Source organism: Protomyctophum bolini, assembly GCF_963924005.1.
Source record: "Protomyctophum bolini genome assembly, chromosome: 5".
NCBI lineage: Eukaryota > Metazoa > Chordata > Actinopteri > Myctophiformes > Myctophidae > Protomyctophum > Protomyctophum bolini.
In genome coordinates this window covers 3,354,722-3,375,048 of record NC_137866.1, presented here as the reverse complement: position 1 = coordinate 3,375,048, position 20,327 = coordinate 3,354,722, and the positions used below count along the sequence as shown (strand labels likewise).

At 45.3% G+C, this 20,327-nt stretch overlaps 1 protein-coding gene across 7 annotated transcripts in view; it reads right to left on the bottom strand.

Moving 5' to 3' along the window:
- usp19 (ubiquitin specific peptidase 19) overlaps positions 1 to 20,327 on the bottom strand; it is a 62,835-nt gene that overhangs the window by 40,660 nt on the left and 1,848 nt on the right. For 5 of the 7 annotated variants that reach the window (XM_080762765.1, XM_080762761.1, XM_080762762.1 and 2 more), the window contains exons 2-9: positions 18,054 to 18,558; positions 8,961 to 9,089; positions 7,357 to 7,493; positions 6,246 to 6,510; positions 5,090 to 5,493; positions 3,750 to 4,566; positions 2,403 to 2,562; positions 347 to 418 (exon numbers count right to left, since the gene is read on the bottom strand). In XM_080762765.1, the coding sequence (XP_080618891.1) occupies positions 347 to 418; positions 2,403 to 2,562; positions 3,750 to 4,566; positions 5,090 to 5,493; positions 6,246 to 6,510; positions 7,357 to 7,493; positions 8,961 to 9,089; positions 18,054 to 18,342 (2,273 nt within the window). In that variant the 5' untranslated portion in view covers positions 18,343 to 18,558. The other 2 variants (XM_080762766.1, XM_080762767.1) reach the window with 2 other exon arrangements.

The window sequence follows — 20,327 nt, the reverse complement described above, 5'->3', positions numbered from 1 at the left end:
ATGAGGCAGTTCTCTGGTATAAGGCGCAGCGGAGTAACTAAAAGTATTTTTTCCCCCTTTTGGCCAAAAAGTACAGTCTATACGTGTGGTGGGGGGGCTCAGAGTGCGTCCACTAAGGAAAGTAGGCTTTCCAATGACACAACCCGCCTTTGTTTTGGTGAGTAGCAAAAACGTTCTTTTTATTTACGCTAAAGAGGAGAGGCTGGTCTGTATTCATGCGAGCGGCGGAAGTTGAGAGTAACATAGCTCTAAATGAAACGCATTAGAGCTATGGACCAGAGCTAGTACCGAGGCTATGTACGGAATGACGACCAAACGCCGTTACCTGTGAAAGAAAGTGTCCTACCTGAGTTTGACCTGCCACTTGAAGACCGTGTTCGCTCCACAGTCTGGATGGAGACGCAGGAAATTAGCGTCGCTGTGACAGAACGAAGAGAGAAAAGAACAAGGTCAGCTGTCACTCTTAAGACTGTTCCACTGAACTCTTAAGGCTCATACATACTCCAGTTTATGGTGATAGGTTATCACCGCAGTGTAGTTTTTAAAGGGTTGGAAGACTACACCATCAAGGCCTATTCATAGTCTGGATTTTCGGTGGTGAGCTGACCACCGGAGCTGAAATAACGTTGAGCGGTGCTGAGTCAAAACAGAGAGAAGGGCTGGAGCGTTGGCGGTGGTTTGCTCTTCACCGCGGCTCAGTGACGTCATGTTGTAGTTCGGTGGTCACCCCACCACCGTAAATCCAGACTATGTATGAGCCTTTAGTGGCGGTGATGATCAGCTATCACCGCGGACACAGACCCATCTCTCTCTGTTTTTACCATCAGACTATCAGTCTTTTCACTCTGGAGCTATCACCCCGTTCACTGATTGGTCTAGAAGTTGGGTAAAACCACAGGGAGGCGGGGTCAATCCTTAAGGACATCACCGCGAGTATGATGGCCTCAACTCTTATCACCGTTTTAGGTGATAAGCTATCACCTAAAATGGTGATAACCCATCAGCAAAAACTGGAGTATGTATGAGCCTTTAGACGATGTGCAGTGGTGGAAAGTACCTAAGTACACATGTATTGTTAACCCATTCTGAACGGGAACCCATTTTGGTGTTGGCATCATGTTATGCTTTAGCTATTGAAAAATAGCAGATCTACAAGCTCATAGCGCGCCACCGAGTGGCGCGCTATGAGCTTGTAGATCTGCTATTTTTGAAAAATCGAAGAACGACTGACATTTTTAGAATCTGATCTCAGGTCAGAATCGGTTAATCAGACCAGTGTGTGTCCAGTTGGAAACCTCGTATGAATCTGATCTCAGGTCAGAATGGGTTAAAGTAACTAAGTACATTTTTATTTGTAATTTACTGGAGTATTTCCAATTTCCAATACTTTTACTTCCACTCCATTGCAACTCGGATCCAAATGTTCTACTTTTAGTAGATTTAAGATTATTATTACAAAACATACATGGCCCACTTCAGCCCTATATCTATATGTATATATATATATATATATATATATATATATATTGGCCGTATGAAAATAGAAGATCTACAAGCTCACAATGGTCTGGATGCTCCGGGGACAATTTACAATTTAGGCATTTAGCAGACGCTCTTGATCCAGAGCGACTTACATTAAGCAAGAACAAAAAGCATGGCATACATGTACATATATAAAAAAAGTAGTTATCATGAATCACGTATTAACTAAGAACGTAACAGTGGAGTATCTATGTCAACTATACATACTATATTATATATTATACAATATACATGTGTACTATGAAGTGCTATGACTACATGAAATGCAATTCTAGTGCCGTCTACGTAACGAGCTATAAGTCCGTCTAAAATACTATCCGTCTAAAATAACTGTACTATAGAGCACCGAAGTCCTGACGTACGTAACTCGCTCATCCCGAAGATTCCCCTGGTTCGCGGAAAGTAATTTCTCTATGGAGAATAACATGGGGTGATCTTAATGTCTACTATAAGCGTTGTGGTCCAAAAATAAACAAGCTGTCTCTGCGTTATTGTCAGGGAGGTGTCTCTGTATCGTTTGCAACAGTCAGTCACTCACATATATGATACAGTCTGCTTCTAGCGAAAATCTAACTAATTCAGCAGCAGTAACATTAGCGTTTTCTCTCAGTCAGTTGATTCTTCATATCCATATGAGTGAAGCGGCCGGGGTGACATGTTTATCTTTCAAACACAGTTGTTATATGAGGCGATCTAAAATCGCCTCGATGGGGATTTCAATGCAACTAAACAAATACATGAACCTGGGGACTGACGCCCTCTACTGAAAGTGACGTCAGACTTCGGTGCTCTATACTGATCTGCTGTGGGGACCCCCCCACACCACCCACATGGTAACCGTTTGGGACGCGGGGCGTTACCTGGTCTGGAAGATGAGGGTGAAGTCCTGCTCCCTGAAGAGCACCCTGGCCGTGTCCCGGCAGACCCCCTTCACGTACACGTTCACCACCATCAGGTCCGTGCCCTTCTCGTACGAGTCGTTCTTCACCATCTGCAGGTTCACCACGGGCTCCACGGGGGCTGGGGAGAGAGGGGGGGGGGGGTTAGTACACAGAAGAGACCAGATTGACACAGATGTTTTTGAATTTTCGTTTTTTCATGTCATGTGAAAGCAGGGAATCATAGCTTCAAATTGACATATTGGTTGTTCAGTTTGACCCTCCAGTTTTGGAGATATGGCTTATAGAGTAATGTCTCTTGCAGAAAACAGCGAGTTGAGAAAACAGGCTTGAAAGGTTTACTTCTGTGGTCTCTAACATTACACCTAGCTACATGTTTATGCATTTATTTCATATTTACATGTCAATTTCAGCTCCGACACTTTAATTCAGACATGCTCTAGTATGTGACGAGTCTGTCTGTGCAATTAACTCATTTTGAAAAAAATAAAAAAAGTGTTTCTCCTCTGGTGAAAAGCTGTAATTTGCGCGATGGCAGTCTTTTAGTCAAATCTGGTCACTTTTAGCTTTTACTGTGCACAAAGATGCTAACGCACGGAATTCTCCTTTAACCGCCGAAAGGTGTCTCTTAACCTATACTAATCCTGTCCGATACTAATGAAGCATTGGCACCCTGGCAAAAAAGATTCAGAAAATCGTGAAAACGTGTCGCAAATATCTGAATATATATTCTTTCACAGTGAACGTTTTCAACTCAAATCCTTGCTTCTAGTGGGGTCCCTGGAACTACATATTTTCAGATGGGGGTCGGCGGCCAATTACATATAATTCTGGGCGTCCTTGACATGAAAAGGTTTGAGAACCACTGATATAGAATCGTAGGATTTTCAGAAAACGGTCATGATTTAGAAGAAATTATTTTGTAGAATCTGATCTCAGGTCTAAATGCTTACTTTCTTTTTTTTTTTTTTTTTCCTTCTTTCTAATTTTTTGTTCGGCACTGTGATGCTCTAAAGTTAAATGGTGCATTTATATAGCGCCTTTATCCAAGGCGCTTTACATAGAATGCACATTCACACACGCATTCACACACCGATGGCAGCGGAAACCATGCAAGGCACCAACCTGCACATCAGGAGCAATTAGGGGTTCAGAGTCTTGCTCAAGGACACTTTGACACCAACTCTGGGGGAGCCCACAGGGATCGAACTGGCAACCTTTGCGGTTGGTTACCATCCAGCCACTCTATACCCCTGAGCCGGGCCGGGTACTGGTAGTACTACTGGTGGTTCTAGAATGTGAACTGACCTTCCTCCTGTTTGGTGTCCAGAGGAGGCTCCTCTTTGGACCGGTCCGTCTTCTCCTCCTCGCCGTCACCGCTGCCCTGCCTCTGGTGGGACAGGCCAGGTAGCTGCTGGGTCTGGTGGGACAGGCCAGGAAGCTGCTGGGTCTGGTGGGACAGGCCAGGAAGCTGCTGGGTCTGGTGGGACAGGCCAGGTAGCTGCTGGGTCTCCTGAGACAGGCCAGGTAGCTGCTGGGTCTGGTGAGACAGGCCAGGAAGCTGCTGGTTCTCCTGAGACAGGCCAGGAAGCTGCTGGGTCTGGTGGGACAGGCCAGGAAGCTGCTGGGTCTGGTGAGACAGGCCAGGAAGCTGCTGGGTCTCCTGAGACAGGCCAGGTAGCGGCTGGTTCTCCTGGTACAGCCCGGGTAGCGGCTGGGTCTCCTGGGTGTGCCTGGCAGTCGGACCCGCGGCTGCTACCGAACCCGACCCTCTGGAGTCAGCTCCTTCGTGGGGCCTGAGCGTGGTACCGCGCCCCTCCTCCTCCTCCTCCACCGCGGCGGGGGTTTTCTCCGGCCCAGGATCAGTCCTCTCCGCGGGGGGTGACGACTCTCCCCCCGACGTCGGCGGCCTTTCCAGAGAAGAAGCCGCCGCTACGATTCCGTTGCTGGAGCCCACGACGACGACGGCGGCGGCGGCGGGTTTGAGGCGGTCGTTAGCGTTAGCGCTGCCACTACTAGCGCCAGCTGCTGGTAGGTTGAGGTTACTGCCGCCGCCGCCGACCGATGGAGTCCCAGAAGAACCGTGCTGGCTTTCCGAGGACTGGCCTCGCCTCTCCTCCGCCACCTGAAACCGGGACATGGACGGCACGTTTAAAAATAATAATATGTTTATCTACCAGGTGAACTGTATCTGAAGGAAGAAGCTCTGCCGTTTGATTTGAATTACGTTACTTATTACAACTTATTCCCACTACAAATCTACATAAAAAGAAAATGCGACCCCAACTAGCTGACTGCTGCGTGTGAATGAACAGTGTGTGACCTGACGACATTTAAAGGACAACTTTAGTTTTTTTCAACCAAGGTTCATGTTTTTAATTTGCTGCTTTCTTTAGTTTTAGGGATTTTAGCTCTTTTTGACAGGGGCATTCGAGCATGGGGCAAAATATGTATTTTTTTACAAAATATTATGGCGATTTATTATGTAAAAAACTGCTAAAATCCCTGAAACAAAAGAAAGCAGCAAATGGAAAAAAAATTTACTTTCTCTAATAACAACCTAAAACATGAACCTTGGTTGAAAAAAAACTAAAGTTGTCATTTAAGTCGGTGCGTTTTTTCCCCCCCAAGAAAAACCCACATCTCACCTGAGTGGTGTTGATGCCGTGGGTCATGTGACCGGCGGCCACCGGTTTGAGCTCCTGTCCGTTGCCGAGCCTCTCCGCCCCGCCGTCGTCCCGTCGGCCGCTGGGAGTCTGCGAGGGGGAGGGGCTTCGAGCGGCGGCGGCCGGACCCCCCCCCTGTGTCTGCGGCGTAGTCGTCGTAGTAGCGGCCTTGGGAGAGGGCGTCGTGGTCTTAGCGGCGGCGGTGGTGGTGGCGTCCTTGGTGGCGAGGGGCCGCGTGGTGGCGTTGCGCTTGGCACTGGGTTCCTGTTCTCTGGCCACCGCGCTCGCAGGCTGCTTCTCCGTCGCCATTGGCTGGTTGTTGACGCCATTGGCCCCGTTCTTCGCCGCAGCGACCGGGTCTCCCGCCGCCGCCTTGTCGCCCGTCGCTAATGAGGTGAGGCGAGAATAATCGTGATAAATATTAGTGATGCACCGAATATTCGGCCGGAGAAAATATTCGTCAGAAAACGGCTAAAAATGGATTTTCGGCCTATTCGGTTTCGGCCCGAATAGGCAGAAAATATATCACCGAATAGTGTATGCAATTATTAATGCATTCAAAAGAGCTGAATAAATGTTTTATGGACCCATAATAGTGATTATTATTTAAGTTAAGTTTTGCCATAACCATTTATTTTGCCATAAATCAGGTAGTTTTAAGGTACGGCCATGACCGCTATGGTAGGAAAAAAGATATATAATATTAATCATATTCGGATATTCGGTTTTCGGCCAACTGTTTTCTATATTCGGTATTCGGCCAAGAATTTACCTTACGGTGCATCCCTAATAAATATCGTCCTTGTCGCCTGTCGCTAATGAGGTGAGGCGATAATAATCGTGATAAATATCGTGGAGACGATACGATGTTACCACGATGTCGTACATAGCGTGATGATGCAGCCAATGCACATTCTGTGATTTGTAGTTCTTCTATACTTCCGTAGAACGACGGTTACGTTCGCCAAGAATAATAAGTAAGGAAGCACGATTAATCTGTAGGAATTGGCCATAAAAATCGGATCGGTCTCAAAATACAGATAATATAATCAATTTCCACCAACAATTTTTTTTTTAAGGGAAAAATATTATATTAAATATTTTTAAATAGTATATTTTTCCATGTGGCCTACTGTACCTGTCGCCTTGTTCTTCAGGGAGCGCTTGACGCCCCGCTCCTTTCCACCGCCGCCGCGCCTCGCCTCGCCGTGCGCGGGCGAGGGAGGGAGAGGTGGCGCCGGTTGGGACTGAGACGTCGACGACGCCGCGGTCGGTTTGGGTTTCTCCACCGACGGAGAACGGGGAACGGGCGTCGGATCGCTCCTCGCCGAAGGCACGGCAAACGGCTCCTTGTTTGTCTTGGTCTCCGGTGTCACCGGGGGGGCCTTCTCCTTCTTGTTCGACTAAACACAGAATGACAAAAAAAGGAAGAAAAACTAAGTCAAGACAACTCAAGAATGGATGGAGTCCTCGACGCACGTCACACTGGGAGGAGACCCCGGGGGAGACCAAGGATCACGTCCCACTGGGAGACCCCGGGGCAGACCAAGGCGCAGTTGGACTCACTGGCCTTGGAACGTCTCGGAATCCCCCAGGAGAAAGTCACTAATGTAATGTTGCTCTGGAGAGGGAAGTCTGGAGCTTTCTGGTGGAGCTGTTGCCCCCTCGACCAGACTACGGATAAGCGGTTGAAGATGGATGCATGGATGGATGGATGAATATAAAATGAGCAATATATTTATTATGGATTATTATGGTTAAATGGACTGACCATGAGGCACAGGGCCAGGTGTGGAAGGGGACAGGGCTAAATGGACTGACCATGAGGCAGGGCCAGGTGTGGAAGGGGCTAAATGGACTGACCATGAGGCAGGGCCAGGTGTGGAATGGGTTAAATGGACTGACCATGAGGCAGGGCCAGGTGTGGAAGGGGACAGTGTTAAATGGACTGACCATGAGGCACAGGGCCAGGTGTGGAAGGGGACAGTGTTAAATGGACTGACCATGAGGCACAGGGCCAGGTGTGGAAGGGGACAGTGTTAAATGGACTGACCATGAGGCACAGGGCCAGGTGTGGAAGGGGACAGTGCTAAATGGACTGACCATGAGGCAGGGCCAGGTGTGGAAGGGGACAGTGTTAAATGGACTGACCATGAGGCACAGGGCCAGGTGTGGAAGGGGACAGTGTTAAATGGACTGACCATGAGGCAGGGCCAGGTGTGGAAGGGGACAGTGCTAAATGGACTGACCATGAGGCAGGGCCAGGTGTGGAAGGGGATCTTCTTGTGCATGGTGAGGAGCAGGAAGCCTCCCTTCTCCTTGTACTGGACTCTGCTGCAGGACGCCTCGATGTCCTCCTGCAGACGACAGCCCCACTCACGCCCATCTGAAACACACACACACACACACACACACACACAGTGTTGATTTCGTCGACTAAAACGAAGGCGAAAAATGTCCGTCGACTACCATTTTTCACTGACGAAAACGAAATGGAAACTAAATGAAACCTAAGCTATGATGACAAAAAACCAAGACTAAATATACTGACAATTTTGTCAAATAAAAACTTGATTAAGATGTTAGGAAGGGGACTAGTGGACCCTTCCAAACAGAGATCCAGTATAAGTCATTTTACACTTGGTTGCATGCTGAAAAATAGCCGATCTACAAGCTCACGATGCGTCACGATGCGACGCTGAAGATAGAGTGGACGGAAATGATGCCACAACACAGAAGCAAAGCGTTGCCAGGTGACGGAGACGCCCAGAAGCGCTAAATATAATACTGGCGATTCTGGATGCATTATAATGTAATCTCATTATACATTATAATGTAATCTCATTATAATCTCTTATCTCGTCCAATGTCGTCCTAGGCAAACTGTGATTTCTTCTAAAAGTCTTCCAATGTCGTTTTTTTAGCAGAAAAATAGTTACGTTTAGAAGAGTCAAATTGAAATATTATTTCACTCAAAACAGACTAAACGGCATCATCTTAGATTGATGAATGTGGTGTCATTGGAAAGGATTCATGTTTCTGCCAGTAAACGGACATTTCTTGTTTTCCCTTCAAGCCCATATTATTATTACCTACACCCAGTACCGAAGTTTTGTTTGAAATGTTTTAAGGTGGTCTTTACACGAGAATGGTGTTCAGATAAAACGGCAAAATAAAGTATCGTTTGCTGATGTCCTTTTACACGAGAACGGTGTTTTTAGGAGGTGAAAACGCAACAAAGTGAAAACACTTTCCAGAGTGGAAATCTTTGAGAACGCCGTTTTATCCCTTCTCCGTGTAAACAGGCAAAACGGTGAATCCGCAAAACTTATGACATCATGGCTTACGTTGGCTCACAGAGCATATATGTTTATTACATTAATGCAGAGCCATACATAGATATATATATGATATAATGGAGTTCCTGAACAAGCCTCCCTCCTCGCCTACAAAGCGCTGCTCATCAGCGATGGTGAATGTAAAACCATGATGTAAATAAAATGCCTTGCGATAGGCGGCAGCAGCGTTTATGTAGCCTAATGTATTATAAAATATATATCCATCCCGTGGCATGCTCTGTGCTGCCTGTTGTGTGAAGGGGGAGCTGGCTCTTCTTCTTGTACGTAACGTAACGTGGGTGACTGGTCTATTCGGCAGCCCGTTACCGCCACCTAGCGACATTATAGCGTTTTCATAAAGTGTGCGTTCTCGTGTAAAGGGTCGATACAAAATGAGAACGCAACGGGACTTTGACGTTTTATCTGGAGATGGTCGCCGTGTAAAAGAGGCCTACGTAAGTCCTATTCCGTACCTGGGAGGTGGGCGTGGCAGTGTGTATCGGTGAAGGTCGTACCTGGGAGGTGGGCGTGACAGTGTGTATCGGTGAAGGTCGTGGCGACATCCTCGGTCCTCTGAACGCCGTCTCCGCAGCGCAGTCTGACGATCACCTCGTTGGCGTTCTGCTTCCAGTCCACAAACACATCTGGACAATAAGAAAAACACAAATTGACTCATTTACTCACAAGTCATAGTTCAAACCTTTACCAGACGTGCCACTACTTGTTAAGCCATCATGTCAGCACGCGTGCAGCGATCACCCAGGCATGTTTTAAATGAAGCTCTGCCACAAATGGACATTCATCTTATCGTTTAAATTAACGCCACAATTTTAATCTACCGTACACTACCTAATTAATACGTTGTTGTACCGCGTTCTCACTTTGCTGAAAATTGTTGTCAATGTCACTGCATTGACTATATCACCTCAAAGTCATCAAAATTCGATTTTTTATATATTATATAAGAAATCAAATAACTTATCTAAAAACTCCAATAATTACACAATTCAGCAACGTGTCTGTGTGTTACATGACTTTATTGAAATTGACAAAGTGCGGTGTGACACACACACACACACACACACACACACATTTAGAGCAGAAACAATCTCACATTCACACACAAACAGAATCAGCTGCACCTGCTCACGAAGTCACATTGCTCGTAGCAATGCTACCAATGCACTGGCATGCACAAGTGGGTCAGGCCAATGCACTCGGGCGCACACACACACACACACACACCCCACACATAAACACACACACACACACACACCCCACACACACACACACACACACACACACACCCACACACACACACCCCCACACACACACACAATAGTGAACTCAGCAAACTCATAGAAGTGCCTTCTAAAATAGACTGTGCCACACAGCAGACAACAACCATGTTTGCCTCGACGACAACCACGTGTCAGATACAACCTTCCCCCCTTTTTTACTGCAAAAGAGTTATTTGTTGAATACAGTCAGAAAAATGGCACATTTTAAGCCAAGCCATTTTGAAATAATGCTAGCGAGATGTGACCTGGCTGACATAGATCCATTTCGAACACAAATACAAAACACTGACGCGTGACGCCAAGTACAGTACAGGGTACCTTTCATCATGCCGTTGTCATAAAGTACAGTACAGGGTACCTTTCATCATGCTGTTGTCATAAAGTACAGTCAGGGTACCTTTCATCATGCCGTTGTCATAAAGTTGTTGTGGCGTCCGGCGCTGAAAGTACCATGGTGGCCATGACAGGTTCCTCGCTGCCGTGCACGGAGCTACAGAAAGGCCCGTGTCCTGATTTAGTCTTCTTCAGTGATCTAGTCCTTACTTTCCCCTCTGGCTGTTCAACGCTCCGTCATATCCCTCTCTCTCTCCCCCCCCCTTCTCTCTTTCTCTCTCTCTCCCCCTCTCTCTCTCTCCCTCTCTCTCTGTGCTGCTAAAGGTCGTAAAGCAACACCCAATCCCGTCCAGCTGAAGGAGTTATATTCCCAGTGCGGCCTGGCTGCGTCATTATTGTGCTTTGAGTATACCACGGCTCCAATAGAACGTAGCGTGTCATTGTTGTGCTTTGAGTATAGCACGGCTCCAATAGAACGTAGCGTGTCATTATTGTGCTTTGAGTATACCACGACTCCAATAGAACGTAGCGTGTCATTATTGTGCTTTGAGTATACCACGACTCCAATAGAACGTAGCGTGTCATTATTGTGCTTTGAGTATACCACGACTCCAATAGAACGTAGCGTGTCATTATTGTGCTTTGAGTATAGCACGGCTCCAATAGAACGTAGCGTGTCATTGTTGTGCTTTGAGTATAGCACGGCTCCAATAGAACGTAGCGTGTCATTGTTGTGCTTTGAGTATACCACGGCTCCAATAGAACGTAGCGTGTCATTGTTGTGCTTTGAGTATACCACGGCCTCCAATAGAACGTAGCGTGTCATTATTATTGTGCTTTGAGTATACCACGGGCTCCAATAGAACGACGTAGCGTGTCATTATTGTGCTTTGAGTATACCACGGCTCCAATAGAACGTAGCGTGTCATTATTGTGCTTTGAGTATACCACGGCTCCAATAGAACGTAGCGTGTCATTATTGTGCTTTCAGTATAACACGGCTCCAATAGAACGTAGCGTTGTCAATGATGCCACAATAGCTTTTTCCATTTTCATCCTCGTTTCTCTCTCTGAGAGAAAATAGTAGAGTGTTGCAACTCCCCTCTCCCCCCTCCTCTCTCTCTCTCTCTCTCTCCCTCTCTCTCTCACTATCTCTCTTTCTGGCACAACAGCACCCCTACTGGTACTAATAGTCATACTCGTGCTCATTAAGACATACATAGGCGAACACATAGGTGAACACATAGGCGGACACGGACATTGCTGTTCCTTGGAGTGGTTGCACCACTCAAAAAAGCTAAACTCAGCTACGTATGTTGTATAATATTGTATAGGTTCTTTGAGGTGCGTCACGGATGCATGGAAGCTGTTGTGTAATGTGACATGAACTATGTCGCATTGAAGTGACATGTTATATCTGCCTCTTGGCCAGTTCCCACAGCTCCGTAAAAGAGACGAAGTCTCAATGTGTTTTTTTGTGGTTAAATAAAGGTTAAAATTTACAAAATAATCCATACTGTATACAAAAACTAAGTAATTATAAATTGGTATATTATTATTATTATTATTATTAAAAATACATTCACATAAAGGCACCAGTGCGATAAACAAATGAAGTTTCATCTCAATGCTAAATTAACAATTAACACTCAAGACACTGTCCCCGCTGCCACCCTTAGATCTCCTTAAATGGAGCCGACCTGTTCTGACATTCCATATGTTGATCTGACCTCATTAAACCCTGTACACTCAAGACACACTCCATACTGTATATGGCTGGCCACTGGCCAGTACAGAATTCTTTCCATATGTTGATCTGACCCCTTCATGTCAAAGCGCCAGCCTTCTCCCAGCAGTCTGCTGTCACCCAGTCTGACGCGTGCACACCCCCTCGCCCTCAGGGAGTCTTACTGGTAAGTGAGAAGGCTAATTTATTCATTCACTTGCTATATGAGAGTACAAAAACAATTACAGAATAAAACTACAAAAAAGGAACAATAATCACTTAAAGCATAGACCTAACTTATCGTTAAGCTTTCAACTTGATCCTTTATCAGAGTCAATACACCAGATGTGGTTAACAAAATCACACCCGTGTGAAGTGAGGGGCGCTCTTTTCATCGTACATCATCATGACGTATCATGTCCATTTGCTCAGAAACATATGACGTAGATTCTCCATTCAGTGTCAATGGGAATTTGTGTAGGACAGAAACAGCCGATTTGCTCGTCCACATAAAACGTACATTTTCCATTCCTTGTGAAATGGAATTGAATGTTTGTGTAAGACGAAACTGTACACTAATAGCTGAATGTGATGCATTGCCATGCTTTTTGTTCTTGCTTAATGTAAGTTGCTCTGGATTAAGAGTGTCTGATAAATGCCTGAATTGTAAATTGAAGAATGAGGAAAGAAGATGAGCAACATCCTTCTTTTCGCTTTTGACACGAACATCAGAGCTTTGAAAAGCAACGGAATCTAAAAGCAACAGAATCTAAACGCAACGGAATCTAAAAGCAACGGAATCTAAAAGCAACAGAATCTAAACGCAACGGAATCTAAAAGCAATGGAATCTAAACGCAACGGAATCTAAAAGCAATGGAATCTAAACGCAACGGAATCTAAAAGCAACAGAATCTAAAAGCAACGGAATCTAAAAGCAACAGAATCTAAACCCAACAGAATCTAAACCCAACGGAATCTAAAAGCAACGGAATCTAAAAGCAACGGAATCTAAACCCAACGGAATCTAAAAGCAACGGAATCTAAAAGCAACAGAATCTAAAAGCAACGGAATCTAAACGCAACGGAATCTAAACGCAACGGAATCTAAAAGCAACAGAATCTAAACCCAACAGAATCTAAACCCAACGGAATCTAAAAGCAACGGAATCTAAACGCAACAGAATCTAAACGCAACGGAATCTAAACCCAACAGAATCTAAACGCAACGGAATCTAAAAGCAACAGAATCTAAAAGCAACGGAATCTAAAAGCAACAGAATCTAAACCCAACAGAATCTAAACCCAACGGAATCTAAAAGCAACAGAATCTAAAAGCAACGGAATCTAAAAGCAACAGAATCTAAAAGCAACGGAATCTAAAAGCAACGGAATCTAAAAGCAACAGAATCTAAACCCAACAGAATCTAAACGCAACAGAATCTATACGCAACAGAATCTAAAAGCAACGGAATCTAAAAGCAACAGAATCTAAACGCAACAGAATCTAAACGCAACGGAATCTAAATGCAACGGAATCTAAAAGCAACGGAATCTAAACGCAACAGAATCTAAACGCAACAGAATCTAAACGCAACAGAATCTAAACGCAACGGAATCTAAAAGCAACGGAATCTAAAAGCAACAGAATCTAAAAGCAACAGAATCTAAAAGCAACAGAATCTAAACCCAACGGAATCTAAAAGCAATGGAATCTAAACGCAACAGAATCTAAACGCAACGGAATCTAAACGCAACGGAATCTAAACGCAACGGAATCTAAAAGCAACGGAATCTAAACGCAACAGAATCTAAACGCAACGGAATCTAAACGCAACGGAATCTAAACGCAACGGAATCTAAAAGCAACAGAATCTAAACGCAACGGAATCTAAAAGCAACAGAATCTAAACGCAACGGAATCTAAAAGCAACAGAATCTAAACGCAACGGAATCTAAAAGCAACAGAATCTAAACGCAACGGAATCTAAAAGCAACAGAATCTAAACGCAACAGAATCTAAAAGCAACGGAATCTAAAAGCAACAGAATCTAAAAGCAACGGAATCTAAAAGCAACGGAATGTAGCTGCCTTTCTGAAGAAATGTCCGACAGCACGGACTGAACTGATGCTGGGGAAGAGAAGCCGAGGGAGGACAGACAGACAGACAGACGGCTGGATCATTCTCCTGACCTTGACAACATCCAGTTTCCCAGATCATGGGGCTGAGTCTCTCTCTCCCTCAGCTAGGATTACAGACAGTTAGTACTTCAGCGTGACACAGAGCACCAAGATAGCGTGTGTGTGTGTGTGTGTACTGTGTAACACAGACAGACACCTAACACAACACCCTGCACACAGAGATTTAACCCGCATTTGGGCCTGACTTCGAAATGTACAAAATATCTTCTAAATCCTGACAGTTTTCTGAAATACCCATGTTTCGATATCAGTGGTGCTCAATATTTCATGTCAAGGACCCCAGAAACTATATGTAATTGTCCACCGACCCCCGTCTGAAAATATGTTGTTCCAGGGACCCTCCAGAAACAAAGATTTCTGGAAAGAATATAAGATTTGCGCCACATGTATACGATTTAAAAGAAATTGCATATCTATAAGCTATGAGCTTGTAGATATGCGATTTTTCAATAGCTAAAAGTACAACATAATGCTTAAAACACCAAAATGGGGTAAATGACAAGTTAGTTGAAGCACACAGACGGACACACCCCCCAAAAAAGGGCCAACGACGGCATAACCGATCAAAAACAAACAAAGCCAATCACAGAGATTAAAATAGGGTGCATTTTGCATCCCAAAACACAGTTTATAGTTAAGGGACGCAATAAAACAACGACCTCTGCATCCACAGGATGCTCTACTGTACTCTTTATTCTAGTTTATTTTGCTAGCTTTAGTCATAATAATGATTTCTTCTCGTTTTCTACATGAATATAACCACATTATGACCATATAAAATGAAATGGGAGTTAAATGCTGCAATTTGTAAAAAATGGCCAAATATGACTCCTAACGTGGTTGAAGTGGGACTCATTTCTAAAAGACCATCCCTGCATCCTGGGACTCATTTCTAAAAGACCATCCCTGCATCCTGGGACTCATTTCTAAAAGACCATCCCTGCATCCTGGGACTCATTTCTAAAAGACCATCCCTGCATCCTGGGACTCATTTCTAAAAGACCATCCCTGCATCCTGGGACTCATTTCTAAAAGACCATCCCTGCATCCTGGGACTCATTTCTAAAAGACCATCCCTGCATCCTGGGACTCATTTCTAAAAGACCATCCCTGCATCCCGGGACTCATTTCTAAAAGACCATCCCTGCATCCTGGGACTCATTTCTAAAAGACCATCCCTGCATCCCGGGACTCATTTCTAAAAGACCATCCCTGCATCCTGGGACTCATCTAAAAGACCATCCCTGCATCCCGGGACTCATTTCTAAAAGACCATCCCTGCATCCTGGGACTCATCTAAAAGACCATCCCTGCATCCCGGGACTCATTTCTAAAAGACCATCCCTGCATCCCGGGACTCATTTCTAAAAGACCATCCCTGCATCCCGGGACTCATTTCTAAAAGACCATCCCTGCATCCTGGGACTCATTTCTAAAAGACCATCCCTGCATCCTGGGACTCATTTCTAAAAGACCATCCCTGCATCCCGGGACTCATTACATTGAAAACCTATTTGCATCACTGCAATTAACCCATTTTTGACCTGAAATCAAAAAAGGGCCCGGAATGATCGCTGGGCTGATTTTACGAATACGTCCCGTTTACCGCAGACGTCATCACCAATAATTGACCAGGGAAACCCAAAAAAAGTTTGGGTCACACAATTGGCAGGTGCCTTGCGATAGGTGCTGGGTAATTAATCACACCACCTGCCAATTGTGTGACCCAAACTTTTGTGTTTCCCTGGTCAATTGGTGATGACGTCTGCGGTAAACAGGACGTATTCGTAAAATCAGTTCATCGGTCATTCTGCCCCCCCCTCGCCCGGAGAGAAAGACGTCCGTGTGCAGCTCGTGATAAAGTGGAGATAATTGACTAAACACACGTTTTGTGCCAGAACTTTCACATGGATGTGAAACTAGAGGACAATATCTCACTCCACGTCTTTGGAATTATTTAATGGGCGAGTACAAACGGAGCATTTATCACATTTAGGCCGCCAATTTTGTAAACCCGAACAGAAGTTAAGCAGACCGTTCTATGCCTCTGATACATGAAAAAACGTACGAAGTTAATTAAATGATCACAGGCCTTTCTAGGTCTAATACAGTACATGAAGCAGCTCTGTTGCTCTGCGACACACCGGGTGTCTGCTTTTCAGCACGGAGGCTAAATCTGATCAAATAAGAAACAACAAAGTCAAAGCAAACTAAAAAGAGATGCTATTAAAACTGAACAAGAAACAACAATGCTTGAGATGGGATTTGCTGTCTGATCTTATATCCTTTAAGTATTCTAATGATGTCTAGGCAGGGAGACAAATGGCCCGAGAAGTAATAGGGCTCTTCGGGATTTCCTAGAAGCTTTAGCTGTCAGGGAGGGGTTTCTGCACTTGGAAAGGATCATGAGAATTGAGAACCTTCCATTTCTGTTAAAATACTGACAGTTTTCTGAAATAACTCATGTTTCTATATCAGTGGTGCTCAATATTTCATGTCAAGGACCCCAAACATTATATGTAATTGGCCGCCGACCCCCATCTGGAAATATGTTCTTCCAGGGACCCCCCCCCGAAAGCAAAGATTTGAGTTCAAAACGTTTGCTCTGAAAGAATATATTCAAAGACTTGCACCACATGTTGGCGATTTATCTAAAATAGCAGATCTACAAGCTCATAGCGCGCCACCGAGTGGCGCGCTACGAGCTTGTAGGTCTGCTATTTTTGAAAAATCGAAGAACGACTGACATTTTTTAGAATCTGATCTCAGGTCAGAATGGGTTCATCAGACCAGTGTGTGTCCAGTGGAAACCTCGTATGAATCTGATCTCAGGTCAGAATGGGTTAAAGTCTAGAGAGAGAAGGGTGTTCCTTGAGAAGTTTGGCAAAGGGAACAAACATATTTCTCTGTTCTTGATGTTTATTTTAGCCGTGCCTCGAGTCTAGGCTAATGTCTGGCAATATTATTACGTGAATGTTTACTTTTAGCTGTGCATATGATTTGGGCAATATTAGAGAGAAGCACTGCCGTAGCAGACAACCCGCAACACTCCAGGTTCAAACAAACTGTGTCACAACAAACGCTGAGGACGGCCAAGACGGGCCGAAACAACGCGTACGTTTTCAGTCTCAGGAGGTAAATAAAATCATGCATAAGGACATAATGACATAATGAGTGCTGGCAGTTTCTTCATCTCAACGGGGTATAACCACTATTGGCCATGAAATGTATTGTACACGTTTATACTTGTGAACATTATTAACAAACAACACCCCTAACTCGAATTGTAATGGTTATAATCAATGAATACATGATAGAATGAAAATTATCCAGGACTCACTCCAATTAAAATAAAGCAAAAATAGCAGTTCTCCTATATTAGCTCAAAAGTGCGACACGTTTTTGAGCTTGTAGAACTGCTACTTTTTTCTACTTCGGTGTGTGACATAAAAAAAATGAAAAAAAAAAAATGGCGATAAAGAGGCTTCTGCAGTTCTGCTATGTAATGTGGCCCTCTGGAAGTGAGCGTGAAAATCACGGCGGCCCCCCCCCCCTCTCTCTCTCTCTCTCTCTCCATCATCACAGTTGCCCGCCACCCCCTGACTGAAAGTAGAACGACTAAACTGCCTCCCCCTGGCCAGCCGGGGCGCCTGATGGAGGGGAAAGGAACTGGTTGGAATAACGTGTTCCTTCCACGCACTATACGTCCAACCAGGGAAACTCCCCCCTGTCAGTTGTAAAGGAGCAACTTGGACACACAGTCCGTTGCTCTCCCCTTGTCCCCCATATATGGGGACTAGGTTGGTCTCCCCTTGTCCCCCATATATGGGGACTAGGTTGGTCTCCCCATGTCCCCCATATATGGGGACTAGGTTGGTCTCCCCATGTCCCCCATATATGGGGACTAGGTTGGTCTCCTCTTGTCCCCCATATATGGGGACTAGGTTGGTGGAGGGTGTGTAGAGCCCAGGATCACATTAGATGATTGACACAGGGGTGAAAAATGGGTTACAAAATCGTGGGATAAAAAGAAAGTAGAGCGACTAACCTTTCTTGTGCTCGCTGACGACAACTCCTCCCGCCGCGGCCGCCGCTGCTGCTACTGCTGCTGCCGCGGCGGCGGCCGCTAGTCTCTTGGCCTCCCTGCTCTCCTGGTTGGCCCGGTCCTTCTGCTTCTTCTTGCTGGTGGTGGTGGTGGCGGTGGAGGAGGAGGCGGAGCCGGAGGGGTCCACTCCGCCTGCAGCTCCTCCTCCTCCTCCTCCTCGCTGTTGAGCCCCGCCGCGTCGGCCGCCCACCGCCGCCGCCGCCGCCGCCGCGCTGCCGCTGCTGCTCGCCATCTTCAGGCACTTTGCGCCGACGGGCCGCCCGACGTCACTGGAGTCACTGTCGCCGCCGCTGGTGCTGCCGCCGCTGGTGCTGCCGCCGCCGCTGGGGTCTGGGTCTGAGCTGTGCCTCTTCCTGCCCGGCCCGGCTATCTTGGCGATTTTTACAAGTCCGAACTCACCCAGAACGGAATCAGGGTGACGGGTGGTGGTGGTGGGAAGGTGTTAGAGCTGCAGGCAAGAAGCAGGGAAGCAAAAAAATAAAAGGGAATTAGGGTTATTGAGTCTGAGGAATATGGAGTTTTATTTAGATTTTTCCACAGAAGTGTATATTTGTATGTCTCCAAATCTTCTGGTGAATTGAACATGGAGGACCCTGATGTAAACAGCGCTTTTTTCTGGTTTTATCCTCGTAGCAGATGTTGTATTGGCCTGTACTTTCGTTCAACGGTCGGTACCCATTTTTCCTGCTACCTCCATTGAGCACCTGGTTAGTTCCTCTTTTTGAGTGGTGCAACCACTCCAAGGAACAGCAATGTCCGTGTTGGTTAACCTGCCTCGTATGTGTTCACCTATGTGGCCATGAGCACCAGTATATGACTATTCTTTCTTTAAAATAAAAAACATTCAAGAAAATAACTAATAACTACAAACATTCCCACTTTTTTTTTTAACATTTAGCCTGGATTCCATGGTCCGACCTTCACAGAATGCTTTCAAAAGCACTAGAGGTGATGCTCCCTTTTTAGTCAGACAGTCAGCGAGTTGGGCTTTCGTCACTGACCAGAGCACCTTTTTCATCACTTTACTCTGAATGAGCTCTTTGATGCCGCTTATGTCTAACCGAAGTCTCTTCTCTGTGACCTGTTTAGTGGACTTAAGGGCATCGTAAAGGGAGTGATTGTCAGTCACACAGACCAACACCGGAGCATTCAATTCAGCAGTCCCAGTAGTGAGCTCAGAAAAGAGGCTGGCAAGGAAAATTGCATTGTCTATTGCATCGTACTAGTAGGGGCGCTGTTGTGCCAGAAAAACAGAGAGAGAGAGATAGTATTAGTGCTGCACTGTTGCCTGCTAATGAGAGAGAGAGGAGGGGGGGGGGGGGAGAGAGGGGAGTTGCACCACTCAGTTTCTCTACAAACTGTGAATACAATTTTCAATCAATCCGTCAATAGTATTGTTTGATTGCTGCGCTATCCTTTCATTCCTTCAATGAAAATGATGTTAAAATGTGTGAAATTAATAGGTTATGCTTTGTTCTTATGTCACCATTATGTTCTTATGGTGTTTTATGGCTAAACACCTGTCCAGTGTCCACTCCATATTGCTAGGTAGGGATATACTATAGCCACCATAACGTTTTAATAGCCAGCTGGAAGTCAGGGTGTTGATCCTTGCCCCATTTTCTTAGCATGGCAACACAGTAAACAACGGCACTGACACTTGACACTTTATGGACTAAAAGGACTCACTGTGCAATATGCCTTAAATGTTTGTATTTTATATAGAGTATTATGTCTTTTGTTTTAAATGCACTGAGCTGGATTGCAAATCAATTTTGTTGTCTTGTACAATGACAATAAAGATATTCTGATTCTGGGGGAAAATAGTCCGTTTTTAATCCATTTGTTGACTTAATTTATATCCCCTACAATTTGTTCAGATATATATATATATATATATATATATTTATAATCCTTTATTTACCCAGGGTAGTAGCTGAGCACAAGTGCTCATTTTCAGCAACGCCCTGCACATAGACACACAGACAGACACACACACACACACACACACACACACACACACACACACACACACACACACACACACACACACACACACACACACACACACACACACACACATTAGAACCTGGGAGCTGACCAGTACAACCTCAGTCTGATACTGTCGGTCACTAAAGCATCTCCGCACTGGAGCAGCTGGGGGTTCATTCAGTGCCTTGCTCAAGGGCACTTCAGCGGTGTTGGGTGAGTGATGAA